Source organism: Carcharhinus amblyrhynchos, chromosome 1 (genome assembly GCF_965287045.1).
Source record: "Carcharhinus amblyrhynchos chromosome 1, sCarAmb.v2.hapA, whole genome shotgun sequence".
NCBI lineage: Eukaryota > Metazoa > Chordata > Chondrichthyes > Carcharhiniformes > Carcharhinidae > Carcharhinus > Carcharhinus amblyrhynchos.
This window is the reverse complement of record NC_137324.1, coordinates 114,915,136-114,936,592: the sequence shown is the minus strand read 5'-3', so window position 1 is coordinate 114,936,592 and position 21,457 is coordinate 114,915,136. Positions and strand designations below refer to the sequence as shown.

The following is a 21,457-nucleotide window of genomic DNA, read 5'->3' as shown; positions in this document are numbered from 1 at the left end:
TGCCACCTTCATTGATCTATGCACGTGAAACTTCAGATTCCCCTGTCCCAGCAGACTCTTTAGGACTGCCAGGGAGTCTACATTGTCTCATTCTATCCCTTCTGTCAAAATGCATCACTTCATGCTCCTCTGGATTAAATTCCATCTGCTGCATCAACCTTTGTCCAAAATACCTTTGTCTATTATTATAATGAAGAAGTTAATTCATTTCTGGTAAGCTATGTTAAAATTTTCACAGAAGTAGCATATAGAGGAATTTTATACAAACATCAGTAATGGTTTTTAAAAGGGAATTTGATATATTTGTGTGGAAACAAATTGCAGGGATAGAGTGGAGAGAGGAAGGATAAAATTTGAGAAGTGTTGGAGCAGACTCAACAAGCATAATGGCCTCCATGAATGCTGTACTGTTCTTTGGTTGTCAACATAGAGGATCGTACGAACCTCAGGCGGACATGCTGGTAAAATTCCACCTGGAATCACATTGTAATTAGAAAGTACCACCCAGTTTGTACGTTCTGGTGCAATCATTTTTTAAACTCTTATTCACAGATTACATTGAATGGATGCTCGATGGGCAGGAAAACAGGCGGTTAGGAGGTTTTCCCTGCCTGTTTCTTCGGTGAAGTTAGTTAAATGAGTTTATGGCATTTTGTCACTAGAGAGGCCATCAGGAGATTCATGCCATTCATACCGGGGGGGGGGGGGGGGGGGAGGCTAATCACCCTCAAGAGGCCGGAAGAAGTCTGCTGAGGAAGTCTTTGAGCATGCACTGATTTCCCAGAATACCATATTGGTTAGCTCGACCTACCTGACCCCGCCCCCCTCCCCGCCCCACCCCCCGCACTGGACATCACCAGTTCTGAACCCTGATGGCTGGCCCTGGTCTCTGATTGCCAGCCCCACATTATTCCTCACCTCCGATGTAGAGTTCATCTTTCCCTCCCCCAGGTCTGGCTCTGCCCCCACATCTGCCCCGTGAGGTCCTACTCCCCTGGCACTTCCCAGTACTTGGTGTGCCAGCCCAGCAATGCCAATGTGCCCAGTGGGCAGTGTCAGGGTGCCAGGCTGGCACTGCCCACTGCCCCCAACCACCTGGAGGCCTTCACTGACTCTGGTCCCAACAGCACATCCATCACGTCAGGTCCCAACTGCTGGGAATCATCTCCGATCCCTTGGTGGTAACCTTGATCAGGAAGTTGGAAATCCAAGTGAGCCTGGAGGATTGCATCCCAGGCTCATTAAACAGTTGCAAACGACCACGGGGAATGATGCAAGGCTGATTATGTCACACACAAAAAAAAATGGCCTGGGAAGATCACAACTGGCTGAACGCTGGTTACAATTCCCGTTTTTGGCCTCCTGCTTAACTTTCCCACCCCATTATGCTACTCGACCAGTGCGGCGGGGCAGGAAAATCATGCCCAATATATCCAAACCTGGAGAAGTATGTGAGTGTGTTCTGTTAAGCATGCATATACAAAAATGCATTAAAAACAATTCCAAATAAACACACAAAATGTCAGGTTGAATCTTCTCTTTCCGAAAGTTGAAAAAAAGTTACATGATATCAAACTGTCACAATATGTTACAAAGCATTCAACATAGAATGTATACATATATGTATATGTATACATTCTATCAGGTCAAATATAAATTGAACAAAAATATTACTATAGCAATGGCTGTTCTATAGCAATGGAAATTGAAAAATATTTTCATGCAGTAAGTGACAATGTGAATAATAAATGCTTTTCAATGGACATTCAAATATAAAAGGTAATTTTCCTTTCTGACATTTTCAGAAATTAAGAGGAGGCTTTCATTGGATATGTTTATACATAAAGACTCACAATGAAAGTTCAAAATGATCTCCTAGAATTAATATGAATTAAAATTTGAAAACAAATGACAATAAGCCAAACTTCCAGTCATTCAGCAAACTTAATCAGAACGTGAAATTGAGTTCTACCCTGGCATGTCAGATATCCTATATGACCTCCTCTTCTGGACAGTTACACATCTCAGGTACAACTTTTTTTTGTGACAAGAAAAAGCTATTTACAATTAATTTTTACCCAAATGTGTTATTCCACAAAAGTAGAAGGCCAAAGAATAGCAGATATGGGAGAAATCACTGGTTTTGAAGATCTAGTTGTATTCCTCATTTCTGCCAATGATGAGGTATTACTTAAAAAGAGACCGAACTTATGCAAAGTCACCTCAGCATCAGCAATTTTATCTTAACACCATACCATGACTGGTTGATTACGTGCAATTTCAAATATAAAGTAATTAACAACTGAGACATGCGTTTTACACAAGTAACAGATCAGCTTCTGAACAAGAACCATTTGTAAACACATTAAACCACAGGAAGGATACATTGGTCTTGGAAGGAGCATGTTTTTAAATTATTAGAACAACATCTGGACTCCAAAGTTCAAGAACTAAGAGGAGGGAATCACTTGTCTTCCCTGGAATTTTGAAGGTGTTTTGATCAACTTTTTCAAGTTAAGAACAGATACGGTAGACTAGGAGGAACGATGTCCGATAGCTGGGAAATCTAGGACAATGGCTCGTGGTTGAGAAGTTGGAGCTACACCTTTCAGGAGTTAAATTATGAAACATTCCTTCATGTAAAAGATGGTGGAAGTTTGGAATGCTCACTCACAACCAACATTTCGTGCTAGATCAATTATCAATTTTAAAACTAAGATTGCTAGATATTTGTTAATCAAAGGTATTTAGATAGATGGGACAAAGTTGGGTAAATGAAGATGAGCTTGCAAATCAACCATGAACGCTTTGAATGGCAAAAGGCTAGAGGGATTAAGTGGCCTACATCTATTTCCATGTTATGCAAGCAAATTTTTATGCTCCTCAAAAAGGGTCCCGATATCACAAAAAAAATGCAGTTACTTTGTAGAACATTACCGTGGGTAAGTGTGGAAGCTATTTTGTTTTTTTAAACACAGTCGTCATCGAAACAGGAATGTTAAATTTGTTGTTACTTGTGTTAGCCAAGGGTGGAATATTGATAAGGACACTGGAAAGATCCTTCAAAAATGACATGGGCCCAGAATTCCCTGGCTGTTATTGCCAGCGGGATTCTCTGGTCCCGCTAGCAGCACATTCCCACCCATGGGTTTCAATGGGAAATCCCACTGACAGCGGCGGGATCAAAGGATCCTGCCATCAGCAAATGGCATGCTGTCTCCCACTGCTGAGAAACACGCGGCTGGGAGGCTGGAGATTCTCACCCAGGGTGTTTAATCTTTGCTGCTCTATGTACGTATACACCCAAACCCCTCTCCCAGCCACAAAGCAGTACCAGCTTTTAGTGGGTGAATTCCTCGTCTGTTATTCGACAAGTGGTGGCAGGTCAATGGTTTAAATGGAAATTAATTTGCCACTTAAGGTCTTAATTGGCATGCATGTAGAAAGCTATGCTCCTCTTTCACTGCAACAGACTTAATTGGGGAGTGAGGGATATGGGGGAAAATTTGGAACTCCATTCCCATTTGTCTCCCAATTTTGCATACCCCCACCCCATCCCACCTCCCAGGTCTCTCCTGAGGGCAAAATTAAATTTTTCCCATAATGTTACTCACTGAGCCAAATTGACAAAAAGCCAGAAAGCTTTGCCCATTTGCAATATCTTCTAATACACAAGCACTCAAATTTCTATTGCATTACAATTGCATGGAGTCAGCTGTCTGGGCTGTAAATTCTAGAATTTCCTCTGTAAATCTCTCTTCCTCTTGATTTCTCGCTAGTCCTTTACGATGCTCTTTAAATCCTTCTTGTTTGACCAAGCTTTTAGTCACCTTTCCTAGTTTCCCTTTATGTGACTCAAGATGTCAAATATTTTTTGGTGACGCCCCTGTGAATTGCCTTGGGAGATTTTATTACATTAAATGAGCCATGTAAGTGTAAAACTGTTTTATTGCTGGCACAATAAAAGGCAAGCTTGAGTTGTTTTTAATGTGTTATTTAGATTTCTCTTAGAAACAGAAACAAAGAACTCAGATTAAAATACAACAAATAGCAGCAACTACATCAGGGCAATCCTCAGCAAAGGCCTAGTGTTGTTTGAAGGCATTGATAAATATTCATAGCAAATCAGTTTTATTCCAAGGTTGCTATTTTGGATGTCTTTTTGCTGAGGTATTATCTGGAATTAAAAGTGGAAAGAATTGCTTGGGATTAGTTTGATACAGTTTTCAAAAGTAGTTTCTTTACATTTGGTCTTCCAATAAATGCTGCAGACATACCAAGACAGTGATTAGCAATAAGCTCAAACCAAAGGCAGAAAGCTCAAGAATGAATATTTTTCACAAATTAAACAAAAATCCAGAGCCAAATGGACCAGTTTATTTGATGCGGAATTCAATTTACATCATTAATCCCAACAATAGAACGAAGTTTATTTAAACTGCTTTAGTATTGAGTTGGTCCATTCCTTACCTTTTGGTCTGCATTTTTGAGCGTTTTGTTGGTCTGGTGACAGCTGATTAGAGAATGGAATATACCATGGACACTCTGTCTGCAAATTACAATTGAACAAGCGGATCATAAATTTATTGGATGGCTAATGAAAATGACAAGACAGTCTTGCATTCTTTAGCACAGATGCCAGAAGAAATAGCTCAGAAGTTAAATGGTAAGTTATGCTTTTAAAAACATTTAAATATGTCTCAACCACAAAAATGTTGTATTAGATTGGAATTACAAATACATCTTTCTATGAATGCACGTACCTGGCATGAAAGACAAATTCAAAATCTACTTTGAACTTAATAGCAGTGATAAATGGCAGAAATTGCAATAAGCAATCTTAAAAGAATACTCAAGATAAATTTCTACATCAGCCCAATCCTTGAGCATTCTTCTGAATGTACAAACTTTTGTAGAATTTACTATTTAAAAGTTAAAGTCTCTTTTGGTTAAGTTTTCCCATTTATTGTCTTCAGATTAAGTTCAACTTCTCTTTTCCAGAAAAGAAAGGTTGAATGTAAAATGGGATGCCAATTCATTATTACCATTGTGTTACCACCTAAGATGTAATTTATATGGATTTTCAAAAGGCCTTCAATAAGGTGTCCCATAATAGACTGATGAATAAGGTCAGGGGATATGTAACAGAATGGATTGTTAGTTGGCTTCATGAGAGAAAGCAGACAGTGCAGTATAGGGTAGTTGTTCAGAATGGCAGAAGGTGGGAAGTAGTGTTCCACAAGAATCAGTGCCAGGACCACTGCTGTTTACAATTTATGTCAATGATTTGGACTTGCAAATCAAAAGTATAATTTCTAAATTTATGAATTTTGATCACCATAGAGACTGACAACTTGAAAAACAAACAATTGTGCATGCAGCTGATAGCTGAATGGATAACATGACAAGATTTTACATTTTAAGATTTTTCCTGTAATAAACAGATTAAAAGTACGTTTGACTAAACACTGGCAGAATTCTCCAATTTCACCTGCAGCTGGGATTCTCCGATTCTGCTTTGGTGAATGGAGTTTTGGCTGAGTGCTTAATTCTCCGTTCTTGCCGGCAACGGTGGCAAGGCATACAAGACTGGAGAATATTGGCCACTGAAAGTAACCTACACTTTAAACTACAGGACAGAAATATTCCCTTTTTACTGATAACATAACCAAATAAACTCACCTCAAAAGCTATAATTTACACTGTCCCTTAAGTACTCATTCAATTTTCATGAACCAGCCCAAAATGATTCTTAGCTCCTGTGGGTTTACTTCACTATTTTTCAATTCTATCCTTGTAGATATAAGCTCTTGTGCCTTGCTGACGTGCGGCTCAATATTTAGTGCTGTATGCATTTGTGTTTCGGATCCCTCTATCTCATCGAGATTGCACCTTCCATGTTATAACTGACACCCCCCCCCATTCTTCCCACCAAAACCTACTACCTCACATTAATCTCATTGTAGAATCCTATAAAACTTTGATTAGACCACACAGACTGCTGGGTGACACTCTGATCACCATATTATAAAAAGGATGTGGAGACACTGAAGAAGGTGAAAGAAGATTTACCAGGATGATACAAGAAAGTCCATCGGAAATGGTTGACAGATTGGGTCAATTTTCGCTTGATTAAATGAGGGTGAGGAATGACCTAATAAAAGGTGTTTAAAAATAGGAAAGGTTTTGACAATGCGGATACAGAGAGAATGTTTCTTCTTAAGGGAAAAGCATTACCAGAGGCCATCAGTATAACGTTGTCACCAAAATGTCCAACAGAGAATTCAGAAAAAACGACATTACTCCAAGAGTAGCGAGAATACGATGTTAAATTGAAGTCCTCTCTGCCTCAGAGAATAGAATGACTCTTGATATTGTTCAAGGAAGAGCAGGGGTGTTTGCTTGATATCCTAGGCAGCATTTATCCCTCATCCAACATCACAAAACCAGCTGAATTGGTCATCAATCTCTCTTTAACGTGCTATATTCAAATTATTTCTTTATCAGCTCCCGGTTCTTCACTTAAGTCAAATGAGGCCAGGCAAAGACACAGGCAGATTCTCCCTTCAGTGATGTTACCTGGATTCATGGACTGACAGGATTACATATTGCCTCACAGCATCAGGAATCCTGGTTCAATTCCAGCCTTGAATGACTGTGCAAACTCCACACATGCACAGTCTCCCTGTGTCTGCCTGGCTTTCCTCCTTGTACAGGAGGAAAGCCCACAGTGCACAGATGGGCAACTTGGGTTCATTGGCCATGCTAAATTGTCCTTTAGTGTCGAACGATACAAGTTAGAGAGATTAGCAGGGTAAATGCATGGGGTTACAGGGATAGGGTGTGGGATGGGCCTGGGTAAGATGCTCTGTCAGAGAGTTGGTGCAGACCTGATGGGCCGAATGGCCTCCTTCTGCATTGCAGGGATTCTGTGATATGATGTACATAGTCATGAGTAGGCTACATTAAATGAGAAGTGTTGTACTTCCCATACCCCTTAATTTCTCTTTAGGAATGAAATACAACTTACAATTTATCTTTGTATATTTTTAGGATTTCATTGTGTAGCACAAACTATTACTCACCATGGCATGTTGATAACCTCTACTTTCTGTCTGTGGCGCCAGCAACGCAGGCCCTGGATAGTGGATAGGGATTCCGTAGGGATGTCCATAATTAACGTATGGTGCACATGGCGCATACGCAAGAGGCGGGTAAGGGGCTGTAGGTGACTGTGAAAAGCCTGTAGCCTGAGAGAAAAGTACAAAACTTCATATAATTTACATTGGAACTGAATGGTTTCACACAAATCTGATGCCATTAACTGGAGCTGCGTCAAGCTTTACCATCATTAGAAACATAAATTGCACAAACCTTTATAACTTCTACTTGTGTCTTAGCTCCTCCGAATGCACAGAGGCTGGACCAATGGCATATTTTACAGTTAGCAAAGTTGAACTGATCTCTCCAAAGTTAATGAAAGTTTATATTAAGGCTGCATTTGTGTCCATCATGGACATTTCAACCCCTTGATTGTCCCTGCAATGCCTCATTTCAAAGATTGAGAAATAACATTCACCATTCCTTGATATTGGCATGGCAGTTTGATACGATAGTTATGAAATGATTTGGGATATTTTGTTTTGTAAATAGGTTGAATATAAAACCCAAGGAGGTCACACCAAATCTTTATGTTTTATTGGTTAGGTTCAGGTGGATATTAAATTCTGGGCACCAGGCTTCACCATCAGGGAATTTTACCAATGGGATGTGCTGCATCCAGGCTTCTCACTACAAGTAGGCAGGAAGAAAATTTAAATATTCAAATGCCTTATTAAGGGCAATTTTAGTAGGTCAGTGTTATTCCAACAGTGGGTTGACCCCTATCTGTCAGGTGGGGAGGCTGTCAGCTGAATGCAGGGGGCCTCCTCAGCAGCAGCTCACAAGGAATTGTGTTTTTTAAAATCAGAGAGTTGGCCGCATGCAGGGAAGGCAGATCCCATGGCCCGAGCAATGGGCTCAGAGGGAATCCCTTCCTGGTAGTGCCCCTGTATGTCTCAGCAGAGGCCACTGCTCCGGATGGGGCTGCTGAGCTGCCAGTCCTCTGACTGGACTGGCAGCTCTCAGAGAGGGGAGATGGATGGGGGTGGGCAGAGGGGGCATGAGCAACTGTTCTGCACAGGATGGCAAACGTAGTGGTAGATTAGTCATGAGCTACCACCAGTGAAATTGGAAGTTCCACTGTCTTCCTGAGCGGGTTTGCAATCCAGATTTGCGTGAGGTAAAATTCTGCGCAATGTTTCCTCCTGTGGAAGAGGAGCATAACTAGAGGATATCAAAATTTTTAAAAATCCAATATAAAAAAATTCAGGAGATAATTTTTTTTATCCGAACAGTGTTAAGAATGTGGAACTCAGTACCAGAGAGAAGGTTGATGTGAGCACTATAGATGTATTTACAGGCGAGTTAGACAAGCACGTGAGGGACAGAGGAATAGATGGCTACAATGGAAGAGTTAGATGAGAAAAGACGAGAATGGGTTTGGGCGGAACGTAAACACTGGCATGAATTGGCTGGGCTGTTTCCCCTAGTTGCTACACTCCAGTGTACATTTGGGTACAATGAGGGAGAGCTTAGCAAGGCCAATGCACCCAACCAGCACATCTTTTGGATTAGAGGAGGAAACTGGTGCATCTGGATGAAATCCATGCAGACATGGGGAAAACATGTAGACCCTGCATAGACAGTGACCCAAGACAGAGTTGAACCTAGGTCCCTGGTGTTATGAGGCAGCAATGCTAACCACTATGCCACCGTATATGGAGAAAAACCCTGAGTGTGTGACTACATTGGACAGCTCTTCCAAAGTATTGGCACAGTCATGTGAGGTAGAAATACCTCCTTCTGTGCTTGAAGATTCCATGATCGTTCTATTCTACTTCCACTTAAAAAAAAATGAAAATGGCTATTACTTCCTTCATGATTCCCCAGAATAAAAATGAAAGAAAAAAATTAAGAAAGGAAAGTTGCATGACAAAAAGTGAGAGAGATTTGGGATTGTTTGGTCTTGATTTTCATTCCTGTTATTGGTGTGAATGGGGTTTTACAGCACACTCAGAATCAGAGTGCAGACTCTCTGCCCCATTCCCATTGTTGCCGGGTTTGCTGCCGTTTTGACTGGGATCTTCAGATAAGCAGAGACAAAACAGTTTAACCAACAGTCCTTCAAAGGGACATTGTGCGTTCCCCAAAAAACAAAGAATATGGTTTCTCTTTAAGGGACAAGTGGAGAAACAGAAGAAGTACTGACGCTCCCTCCCGATACCATAGAATTGCTTTGCCTGGTTCTCCATCCTTCTGCTTTCCTTCACTTGGTATCATCTCTTCTCCAAGATTGGATTATGCCAGTTTAACAATTGAAAAGGCTGTCAGGTTTCTTACATTCCATCTCTCCCTTTGTAGCTTATCTGCCTCCCCAACAGACTTCCTGCTGTTACTGTCCACCACTTATAACAGGCAAATCGGGTTAACACCCATGCAGCCACAGTAAGCAGAGGGACTGCTATCTGTAGTGTCTCCAGAACTGTGCTCGTCCTGGTATACTGTGGTAACAATAGGGAAATGGTTAACAATAACCAGACATAGTTCAGTGAGGACCTTGGAGTACATTTCAACATTGTGCTGCTGTGTAAAATGGAGTGGTAGTGGGTAATTAGCCATTTTAGATATAGAAACATAGAAACTAGAAGCAGGAGTAGGCTATTCAGCCGCTCAATGAACTGCCATGAACTCAGTGGAATTAAAAATCAGGAGAAATGACAAGCAGGCTGTTAAATTCTCCATCACTTGTTTTGCACAAAGTCTAAATCTATCCCTTTCATTTCAGCAAGCTATAACTTTGATATTACATCTCAATAATCATGAGGTTCAATAGTTCCCTGTTTTTATCTCCAGCTTCCTCACAGGTACCCAAGTAAACTGAAAAGGTTGAAGGAGGTTTGTTCTGCGTTATGCAAATTCAACAAGATTTTAGCACAATACAACCTGTTAATGTCACCTTCAAATGTTTGCATTTATGCAAATTCTGTTTGAGAATCTAACGGAGTTGTTGGGGTTAATTTGTTGCAAAATTGAATGTCATTGTTTTAAATTCCAATCAACCCCACATCTCATTGATGTAAGCATGGTTAGTCAGTGCCTTTGTAGAATGAGTTATGAAAAAGTGCAGATAAAGATTGAGAAGTGAGTGGGAGCAGCCTGAGATCTGAATGACGATGGTTGTAACATGGTCCACGGCTCAACTTATTTAAAATGGCTTCCTGACTACAAAGTGTGTTCCACTGCTGTCTGCATATCCCTCCTAATGGGCAGCAGTGATGAAAGACATTCAGCCATCACTGACTATAGTTGCATCAGGAGCCATTCTTGTTGTTTAACCACAGTGACACAGCGGTTAGCACTGCTGCCTCAGCGCCAGGGACCCGGGTTCAATTCCTAGCTTGGGTCACTGTCTGTGTGGAGTTTGCACGTTCTCCCCATGTCTGCATGGGTTTCCTCGGGTGCTCCAGTTTCCTCCCAAAGTCCAAAAGACACCCTGGTTACGTGCATTGGCCACACTAAATTCTCCCTCAGTGGAGTTGAGCAGGGAGCTAGTAACTACACAACTAAAGTAACAATGTCATAAAAAGTGTTGCTGTTGCTTTCTGTATTTTCATTCTAATTCTAAGGGATTTTCACAGTAACTTCATTGCAGTGCTAATGTAGGTCACTTGTGCCACTAAAAAACAAACTTTAAACAAGTTATTTTATCTGCTTTGGAAGTTGACACAAATCACAAATGAATTCCAGAACACTTGACAGGAGGTTAATGCTACAGTAACCTTGATTATTAACAGTAGAACTTAGAGATGTGGTGGGATTGCCAGAGATAAACTGAAATATTTTACAGGGAAAAGTGTAGATGAATGTATAGCCAAATTGAGAAACAAATGTTCTCTCCTTAAAGGCTCATTCTGGGAGATAGTTCCACAAATACCTGTCACCCCTCCCTAACTTCCCCTTAGAACTTTATCATCATTTATAAGCCCAGTCAGAGTCAGCAAGTGATTCAATGATGCAATAACAACATAGCTGAACTGCTATCCGCACAATCCTCTCTCACTCCACACATAACCCACTTTAACACTGATCAGAAGTTGGAATGCATAACGATTTTACCTCTGATCTGCTAATTCAGCACAGACTAGAGATCAAAAGTGGAACTTTACTGCTCTGTATCATTCAATCCTACAAAGGCTTTCCTCTAAAAGAATAATAAATGATGAGATGAGAACTGAGAAGTTTAAATCCCAATTGGCCCAGGTTTTTAAAAAAATGCCTGCAGAATACAAATGCTGGTTTTCCATTCTACATTCAGATGCTGGTGTAACAGATGGCTAAAGAACAAAGAACAAAGAACAACACAGCACGGGAAACAGGCCCTTCGGCCCAACGAGCCCGCGCCGCCGTCCTACTATCTCAGTGACCTATTCATGATTTTAGTCTACGTCTAACGTGCGAGGATCAGGGAGGTCCAATTTAGGGACAATTTTAGTACCCAATCAATCAGCCTAAAAGCACATCTTTGGGGGATGTGGGAGGAAACCGGAGCACCCGGAGGAAACCCACGCAACCACGGGGAGAACGTGCAAACTCCCACAGACACAGGCCCAAATCCATGTGTCCGCACAGCAACAGAGATAGTCTCTGAGCTGTCATGTTGCCCTCGAGATGGTCCAGTTTAAGCACACTAACGACATGAAGCAATAGGCAACTCCCGAAGCAACATCCAAGAGCAGCCCACTACAACCTGCCGCCTGCATGCCCCTTGCTGGACTTAAATGCCTGTGGAGACAAAAAAATTCATTATTAAACAGGCAAAGACTAACATTCCTGAGGCAAAATGTATTCCCAAGCCTACAATGTTCAGTAAGGCCTACTATATCCCCCTATATGTAGCCCGCTCATATGGCTGTCTAAGTGACTCTTAAACAACCCTAGCGTGCCTGCTTCCACCACCTTACTCGGCAGTGCATTCCACACCCCCACTACCCTTTGCGTGAAAAACTGCCCTCTAATATTTGTCTTATACCTAGCCCCCCTCACCCTAAGCCCGTGACCCCTCGTTCTATCCATTTCTTGTAGCGGAAAAAGCTTACCACCATTTACTCTATCTATCCCCTTCATAATCTTATAAACCTCTATTAGATCCCCCCTCAGCCGACGTCTCTCAAGGGAAAACAGCCCAAGTTCATCCAATCTTTCCTCGTAAGACAGCCCTTCCATACCAGGCAACATCCTGGTAAATCTCCTCTGCACTCTCTCCAGGATCTCTACATCCTTCCGGTAGTACGGCGACCAGAACTGGACACAGTACTCCAAGTGAGGCCTAACCAATGTTCTATACAACTGCAACATCAAACTCCTACTCTTATATTCTATACCTCTTCCTATGAAGGCTAACATACCATACGCTTTCCTCATCACATTCTGCACCTGTACCGACACCTTCAGGGACTTATGCACTTGCACCCCCAGGTCTCTCTGCGTATCTATACTCCGGATAGTTCTACCTTTTATTGTATAACTCCCCTCCACATTATTCCGGCCAAAGTGCATCACCTCGCATTTCTCCGGATTAAATTCCATTTGCCATCTATCTGCCCAATCTACCAGCCTGTCTATGTCCTGTTGCATTGCCAGGCACTGCTCCTCAGTACCCGCCAATCCAACCATCTTGGTGTCATCAGCAAATTTGCTGATCACACCACCTACCCCCTCTTCCAAGTCATTAATATATACCACAAATAGAAGAGGTCCAAGTACCGAGCCCTGCGGCACACCACTGGTGACAGGCCTCCAATTGGAAAAGGAGCCTTCCACTACTACTCGCTGTCTCCTCCTCCCAAGCCAGTTCTCCACCCATCTACATACCTGGCCTTGTATCCCATGAGCCTTCACCTTTTCTATCAGCCTACCATGAGGGACCTTGTCAAACGCCTTACTGAAATCCATATAGACAACATCAACGGCTTGTCCTTCGTCAACCGTTTTTGTCACCTCTTCAAAAAATTCCACTAGATTCGTAAGGCACGACCTCCCTGTAACGAAGCCATGCTGCGTATCCCTGATCAGATTGCAGCGCTCCAGATGTTCATACATCCTATCCTTGAGGATCCTCTCCATTAGCTTGCCTATAACTGAAGTCAAGCTCACCGGCCTATAATTCCCTGGGTTATCCCGCTGACCCTTCTTAAACAACGGTACTACATTTGCAATGCGCCAATCCTCTAAAGATGGCCATCTGACTCAACTGGTAATCTCGTGAATACCTTAAATCAGGGTGTTACTAGGTAGCAAGAATCATGGCATACTGAATCCACTGGAACGCAAACGGAGGCTCAGTGAGTAGGTTATTGCTTATCAAGTGCCATTTGACTGCGCTGCTAATGATCCCTCCCATCACAGGCAGCATGGTGCACAGTGGTTAGCACTGCTGCCTCACAGCGCTGGGGAGCCAGGTTCAATTCCTGGCTTGGGTTAATATCTGTGTGGAGTTTGCACATTCTCTCCATATCTCCATGGGTTTCCTCCGGGTGCTCTGGTTTCCTTCCACAGTCCAAAGATGTCGGGTTAGGTGGATTGGCCATGCTAAATTGCCCCTTAGTGTCAGGGAAATGCATGGGGTTATGGGGATAGGGCCTGGGTGGGATTGTAGTCGGTGCAGACCCGATGGGCTGAATGGTCTCCTTCTGCACTGTAGTGATTCTATGATTTTGCTGATGTTCAGGGAGTAGACTGGTAGGGCAGTAATTGGCCAGGTTGCATCTGTCCTATTTCTTGTGTATAGGGCATACCTGGGCAATTTTTCACATTGCCAGCTAGATGCCAGTGTTGTAGTTGTACTGGAACAGCTTGGCCATGGACACGGCTAGTTCTGGAGAGCAGTTTTTCAGTACTGGATTGTTGCCAGGGCTCGTTGCCTTTGCAATATCCAGTACATGATTAATCATCCACTCAGCACTGGTTGAAGTTGGATACAAATGCTGCAGGCTTGTCTTTTGCACTGATGTGCTGGGCTCTCCTATCATTGAGGATGGAAATATTTGTGGAGCTTTCTCCTCCAGTGAGGTGTTTAATTATCCATCACCATTCACAACTGGATGTGGCAGAACTGCAGAGCTTTGGATCTCATCCATTGATTGTGCGGTTGCTTAGCTCTATCACCTAGTGCTTCCACTGTTTGGCATGCAAGTAATCCTGTTTGGTAATTTCACAAGATTAGAATCATAGAATCCTACAGTACAGAAGGAGGCCAATCAGTCATCGAGTCAGCACTGACCACAACACACCCACACCCTATCCCCATGCATTTACCCTAGCTAGCCCCCTGACATTAAGGGGCAATTTAGCATAGCCAATCAACCTAACCCGCACATCTTTTGGACTGTGGGAGGAAACCGGAGCACCTAGAGGAAACGCATGTAGACATGGGGAGAACGTGCAAACTCCTTACAGGCAGTGACCCAAGCTGGGAAGCGAACCCAGGTTCCAGGTGCTGTGAGGCAGTAGTGCTAACCACTGTGCCACCATGCTGTCCCAGGTTGATACCTCGGCCGGAATTTTACCAGCACACCCCCCCCAAGGCTTGTAAGATCACATCTAAGGCCAACGGAAAATACCGTTCTGCGAGCCTCGACGCCCCAATTTCAGAGTGGTCAAACCGGTATAATCACGGCCCTCATTTTTAGCTGATTGCTCTTTTGGTATTGCATTTTTGGTATTGCTCTTGGCATACTCCCCCTAAACTCTTCATTGACCAGAGTTGAACCCTTAGCTTGGGGGTAATGGTAGAGTAAGGGATATGCCAGACCACAAAGTTACAGTCTGGCTTATTTCTTTTAAATTTATAGTGAGTGGTTCACTAGTCATTTCATTTTCAAAGACAGTTAAGCCTTCTGTATTGCTATGGGTCTGGATTCACACGTAGGCCAGGCCAGATAAGGATGGCAAAATTTCCTCTCTTAAAGGAGAGTGAACGGGTGAGTTTTTATGACAATCAACAATGATCTTGTGGTCACCATTATGGAGCTTAGTTTTAAGTTTCAGATTTATTAATAAAATTGAAATTCCACCAACTACCATAGTGGGAATTGAACCCGTGTCTCCAGAGCATTAGCCTGGGCTTCGGAATTACTAGTTCAGTGACATTATCACAATGTCACTACCTCCCAGGCTGGATTCCAGGTGGAAACACTGTAACACAGTTAAAATTGCCCCCCTGCCACTTGGAAATCTTGCCCCAGTAATGATCAGGACCAAAGTTTCTAACAAGGTCTTACTTGGCAAAACAATACGTCAATTTTATAATTTATTCTTGTTTCGTGGAGTGGGAGTATAAGCTACTATAAAGATGTCTAGTTTTAACAGATCCAGCTCTGTACAGTGCTGATGCTGAAGTTTATCTGTCCGTGCGTGCTGTTTTCTGGCTTTTACTCAACCAAGAAATAAAAAAGGAAGAGTAAATGTCAGCAGAAACTGAGAGTTACCAGCACATTGAACTGACAAAGAGTCACAGTCTTGAGGCAGGTGAGCAACAGATTGCCATCTTCAGTGGGCGACTCTTGCAAAAACAGTGATATTCACAGGGTGGTTTAACACAGTAGCTGTTGAGTTATTATCTTTTGTACTGTGCATATGCCAAATGATTCTGTTGATAGCAAAGGCAGAAAGGCCACTGAGACTTGCGGTGCTAATGCTGCACAGCAACAGCAATCACACTGCATTGCATACAGAAACGGGCTTTTCAAAACTTACAAAATGCAGTAATCCATTGTTCAGACTGTAAATTTCTAATGTTGACAGTAGGTTTAAAAAAGATTGACAAGCTCCGGTCACTGTCTGTGTGGAGTTTGCACGCTCTTCCCCGTGTCTATGTGGTTTTGCTCTGGACGCTTCGGTTTTCTCCCACAGCCCAAACACGTGTAGGTTAGATGGATCAGCCATGGTAAATGAGCAAAACTTTGGAAATGGTGGTGGTGGTGGTGGTGGGGGATGGGGGGGGTAGGGGTGGCAGCGTATCTAGTAAAGCTGCTTGGAGAGTCAGTGCAGACTCGTTGGATCAAATGGCCTCCACTTCATCACAGGGATTCTATGGTTTAGAAGGCAGCTAATTTTAAGAGGTAGCGAAACTATAATTTTAGAAATTCCACCATCAGGAAAGACCATAATATTTTTGTAACTATGACTGCCCCCTTTTATTCTCAGGTATGGGAAAATCTTTCTACGACTATTTCAGATCTCAGAAGTTTTTACTGCCCTGCCTGCCACGGGATCGAAGCTGGCGAGGGGTGGACAATGGAAATGTCCGTTGACCTCAGGCAGGAGTTTACAGTTCCAGGATGAGCAAGGCCATAAAATCCCATCTGTAATGTCTCCCTTTTCTTCCCAAAACAGTAGATATCTCTGTCTAACTCTTAAATTGAAAGCTATGGCAGGGGTTTTACAGTCATTATCATCTCTGTAGAAGGTAAGTTCATTATGCCAGGAAGAGATATCAGTTGGATCAAAATTTGTATGAGCTACTGGTTAAGGCAGACATTTTCAAACCTTTATACCACACTTCATTTAGCCATTCTGTCTGATAATCCTTGTGTTTACAAAAGCCTGGAAAAGAAAAATCAAACCAAAAATGGGATTTTGTTGGGGTTCTGGCAGTGAGAAAAGCTGCTATTTGACAACATACATAAGTTGAGGAGGTTCAGTAGGACAAACTGATACACAGGCTAGAATACGGGTTATTCAGAGTGTCCTTCATAGAGTCATTTTGCAAGGCTAATTTTCAGTTCTAAAACTGAAGTTTTCTAAACAATGTAACTAATATCATGGAATGTATTGCAGTGAACAGGAACCAGTGTACAACATGTCATCAGTATATATGTATTTTTAATTTTACTACCAAAATCTTGTGAATACTCCCTTCAATTTTCAGTAAACTGGTCCACTAATATAAAAGCTAAATCTAAGTTTAATTATTAGAGTCACAAGTAGGCTTACATTAACATTGCAATGAACTTACTGTGAAAATCCCCTAGTCGTCACACTCCGGCACTTGTTCAGATATACTAAGGGAGAATTTAGCATGGTCAATGCAACTAACCAGCACGTCTTTTGGAGTGTGGGAGAAAACTGGAGCACCCAGAGAAAACCCATGCAGACATAGGGAGAACATGCAGACTCCGCATTGACAGTGATCCAAGCCCGGAACTGAACACGGCCCCTGCCATTGTGAGGCAGCAGTGCTAATCACTGTGCCGTCGTCTAAATCTAATGCTTAAGTTAAGAAAGCTCACTAACTATTTAAATTTCAACCTTCTTAGCTCCTGATGCAATCTACAGTCCATCTGATGGAATCAGAAACTGAAAAACAGCATTAGATAAAAGGCTACTAACTGAACTGTTGTACCAGAGGCATCCAGGCAGAAGTTCCGCATGATACATATTTAATACTATGGTTTCATACCTGTTTTTTCAGTTTCTTCCCTAGTAAATCCTTTTCTTTCCTTTCTTTCATAAAGTCTTCCTCATAAGTTTTAAGCTGTGAAAAAAAAAGTAAAAAATCCCTTAGCAGATGTTTGACTGCAGCATCAAACAAATATGTAAGTGGAATATGAAAGCTATTTATTAAAATAGTAGCAGATATTGAGGCAAACATAACGTAGAAAGGTAATTACTATGGTAATACCCTTGTGTTAAGTAAAGTAAGTTTCGATTGTAGGTGTTCAATGTTTTTCTTCAATTCTTCTTTCTCTTCATTCATTCTTTCCCGATCACATCTTTCTTTCTGAAAGTCTTCTTCAAATATCTGCACCTTTAACAGAACCCCAAACATTTTAAGAGCTTATGGATGTAATTTGGATTAACCTATTCTGAACAATATTCCTAACTGTCCACAGAAAAATGAATATAAAGCTTCTTCAGATACATATCACAACACACATCGCTTTCTTGATGTGGTTGAATGGAAAAATGAAATGCAAAGCGCTAGCTATGGAATTCTGAATTAGAAGTTAAAATATGGAAGACAAGATGGATATGGGACCAAAAGGAAAATCAGACATTACACAGTCTGAACTAAAGAGCCAAAAATTTCCAGGCTGCTGAATAAACTGGAACATTTCCATAAATAACCAAGGAAGTTGAACACATTATCGTTAACTCCTATCACCAGTATTACAAGAAAAATAGGAACATCAAGTGCATCTCCACAAAAATGAAAGATACTCATCTTCATGGTTCATTGACATCCAGATTTTGCCTAGTGATACTGATGCCATTGTTCACATGTAGATGTAAACACTGACTCAAGATAAGTGAATGTTTATTTAGGACTGAGAGAAGCAGAAATTTCTTCACTAGGTATGTTGGGGATTTTTGAAATTATCTAACCTTAGTCGTGGAGACATCACTATTGAGTATATTCAAGACTTTGTTGAATAGATTCTCGATCTCTATTGAAGTCAAGCGATACAAAGAGCAAGGGGAAAAATGGAGTTGAGATTTGAAGGTCAGCCATAATCACACTAAATTGTGTAGCAGGCTTGAGGGAGCAAATGGTCCATTTCTGCTCCCATTTTGTATGTTCTTCCATTAACTTGTTTTTTTCTCCCTGTATGTCCAGCTTGAAATTATATAACATCTTTGACACGGACCAACATCCAAAAGTGCTTCACAGGAGTTCTATAAAAAAATTAACAATGGACAACGGAAGGAGGTGACAAAAAGCTCGGTTATAGGGATAGGTTCAAAGGATTATGTTAAAAGGTGGAGAGAGAGGCATGACTATGAGAGGTCTCCCATTCTAATGCAATGCATGAGATTTCAAAGGCATGGCCACCAATGATGCAGATGAAAATTAGGGATGCACAGAACGCCAGAATTGGAGAAGGGTTGTTGGACCTGCAGGAGATAAGGGCGAGCCCATGGAAGAATTTGAAAAGAAGAATGTGAGTTGTCTTTTTTAAAGAGTTCTTAAGAAATAAATGAAAACAAAACAATGAGGCAGGTTTTTCTAAACTCCATATACCACACAGTTATAATTACTTGTAAAACATTCAGTGTGTTATATATTACCTGTTGCTTTAGAACCTCAATTTGTGTTGTCAATTCTTCAGGATGAGATTTTTTCATTGTCTCTCCACTGTCAAAACTGTGAGATGTGCAGGAAACATTCTGCTTTCTTAGAGCAGCAGACAGAGCCTATAACAAAATTAATGTAAACACTTCAGACGAATAATTGTTATCCACTGGGTCACAACAACTTTTTTCAAAACACATATATCCTCCCACTGTGTGCTACGACATGTTAGAGCTCCAGTTTGTTCAGATATATCTGGAGCCCTTAGAGATTTGAATACCCTTAGGTTAGGTGCAGTGCCATGCTAAATTCTCCTTCAGTGTATCTGAACAGGCACCAGAATGTGGTGACTAGGGGATTTTCACAAGAACTTTATTGCAGTGTTAATGTAATTGTGACACTAATAATAAACTGAAAACACCTCTATTTTGAAGTTCCTTTTGTGAAGCATTTGTGAGGTACAGCTCCACAGTATTGTTTACAAAGAATAACTCAAGCCCACGGCAAAAGCGGGGCAGTCAAATGCCTGTCAGGTAACATCCTGCAAAAACTAAAGCCATTTTGATTCCCAGCGATATCCACCACCATGCAAACCTAACAGAATTGCCTGATCAAAAATAGAATATTTTGAAAATTCGGAGAAGGTCTGTCAGCATTTGGAAAGATTAAAAATGGCATTGGCAAAATCACTGAAGGAAAGATTTGCTATGAAGGATATATATTTGAACTCTACATTGTCTTTTTCTCTTTAGAAACCATCAGATCTTCTCTATGTCCAGCATTTTTGTTCTGATTCCATTTTTTTTAAAATCACCTCAATGTCTCACTCTGATAATTTACTGGTGTTGGCAACAAGATGTCAAATGTGGCTGCATTTATATTTTGCAAAATATGTAAGAACTATTCAGTAAGAAATAAAATACACTGATTCATTTTGGAATTATCAAGAACAATCCACTTTTAATCTATTAAAGCAAGAATGCAACTCTCACTGTGACACTTAGAAAGTCAAGGACTTGTGCATAAATAAATTCCATGTATTCAGAACTTTAATAATAAATCTTTTACAAAGTACTTCAGGTCTCCTTTGTGGATTTCTGTGTTGTGTGAAACAGCAGGAGACTGATATTTGAAGAGCAACTGGGGGATATAATCCAGTAATAGAGAACACATCTGTTCCCTAGTTTTGGAATTGGCAGTTACCAAACTGATTGGGAGTTTTAAAAAATTCTCTTACTCCATATTTTCTTTTCTATCAACAAATCTGTTCTCACTGTGATTTTGGACTTTAACTACTTAGCAAAAACACTTGAATCATCTCTTTCCTCCCCCAGTATTTGTTCTGTCAATTTTGTAGGTCTCCCCTGACATCTACTGTTCCTCAAATCTACAAGGGAAATAAGTGAACAGCTCCCAGAGCCTTACTGATATGAAGGGACTATGAAAATACAATGGCCGACAGGTTAAATAATCCTCCAAATTTCCTTTTCCTTCTAATTAAGGAAGGACATGGATGAGATTTTCCAGCCATTCCCACTGGTAGGATCTATTGGTCCCACCAAAGGAGACCCCCCCCCGCCCCCCCAATGAATTCTTTAGTGATGAGACAGGCAAACCAAGCAAAATGCCATAGATATCAATGGAACCAGAAGATCCTGCTGGCAGCCGATGGTAAGCCACCTCCACCTCTGGAGGACATGTCATTGGGAGCCTGGAAATTCCTGCTCAATGCTGCACTGAGGCCATTCGAATACGGCCTGGAGGTGATCTGGAACTCAATATGGCACAGCAGGGAGTGGGAGTGGCACAGACACACAGACACACAGACACTCTTCATAGAGTCTTAGAATCCCTACATTGCAGAAGGAGGCCTTTCAGTCCATCAATGCTGATAACAATTTCACCTAGGCCCTATCCCCGTAACCCCACATTTTTGCAACCTAGCTCATTCGAACAGGAATGAACTGTGCCACTAGACCAACCATTGAAAACCTGATTCCGTATTAGAAAGGAGCATGATTGTTAAAGATTGGTTTCAGCTCCAGTTTATTGTACCAATACTTAAAACTCTCATACTTCACATACCGCAAGACAATGTGCAGTGCAGCACTTGGCAGCAGTTAACCAGATGTTTTTGTCTTAACTAAAAAGGACATAGTAAAGAGGACCTTTTGAAAGTTTAACCAGAGGCAATTTAAAAATTATACCATTTTGAAGACCTTTTGTGAGGCCCTCTAGTCCTTCATACTATTGCCTGTTGAACGTAAATGGGCAAAACGTATG

The 21,457-nt window shown here is 41.5% G+C and overlaps 1 protein-coding gene across 2 annotated transcripts in view; it reads right to left on the bottom strand.

The window, feature by feature from the left end:
- Nucleotides 1-1,522: 1,522 nt before the first annotated feature.
- LOC145344273 (TNFAIP3-interacting protein 3-like) overlaps nucleotides 1,523-21,457 on the bottom strand; it is a 31,884-nt gene continuing 11,949 nt past the window's right edge. For both annotated transcript variants that reach the window (XM_080191337.1, XM_080191330.1), the window contains exons 6-11: nucleotides 19,171-19,296; nucleotides 17,783-17,908; nucleotides 17,561-17,635; nucleotides 7,086-7,250; nucleotides 4,471-4,549; nucleotides 1,523-4,177 (exon numbers count right to left, since the gene is read on the bottom strand). In XM_080191337.1, the coding sequence (XP_080047463.1) occupies nucleotides 4,146-4,177; nucleotides 4,471-4,549; nucleotides 7,086-7,250; nucleotides 17,561-17,635; nucleotides 17,783-17,908; nucleotides 19,171-19,296 (603 nt within the window). In that variant the 3' untranslated portion in view covers nucleotides 1,523-4,145. The remainder of the gene's footprint in view (nucleotides 4,178-4,470; nucleotides 4,550-7,085; nucleotides 7,251-17,560; nucleotides 17,636-17,782; nucleotides 17,909-19,170; nucleotides 19,297-21,457) is intronic.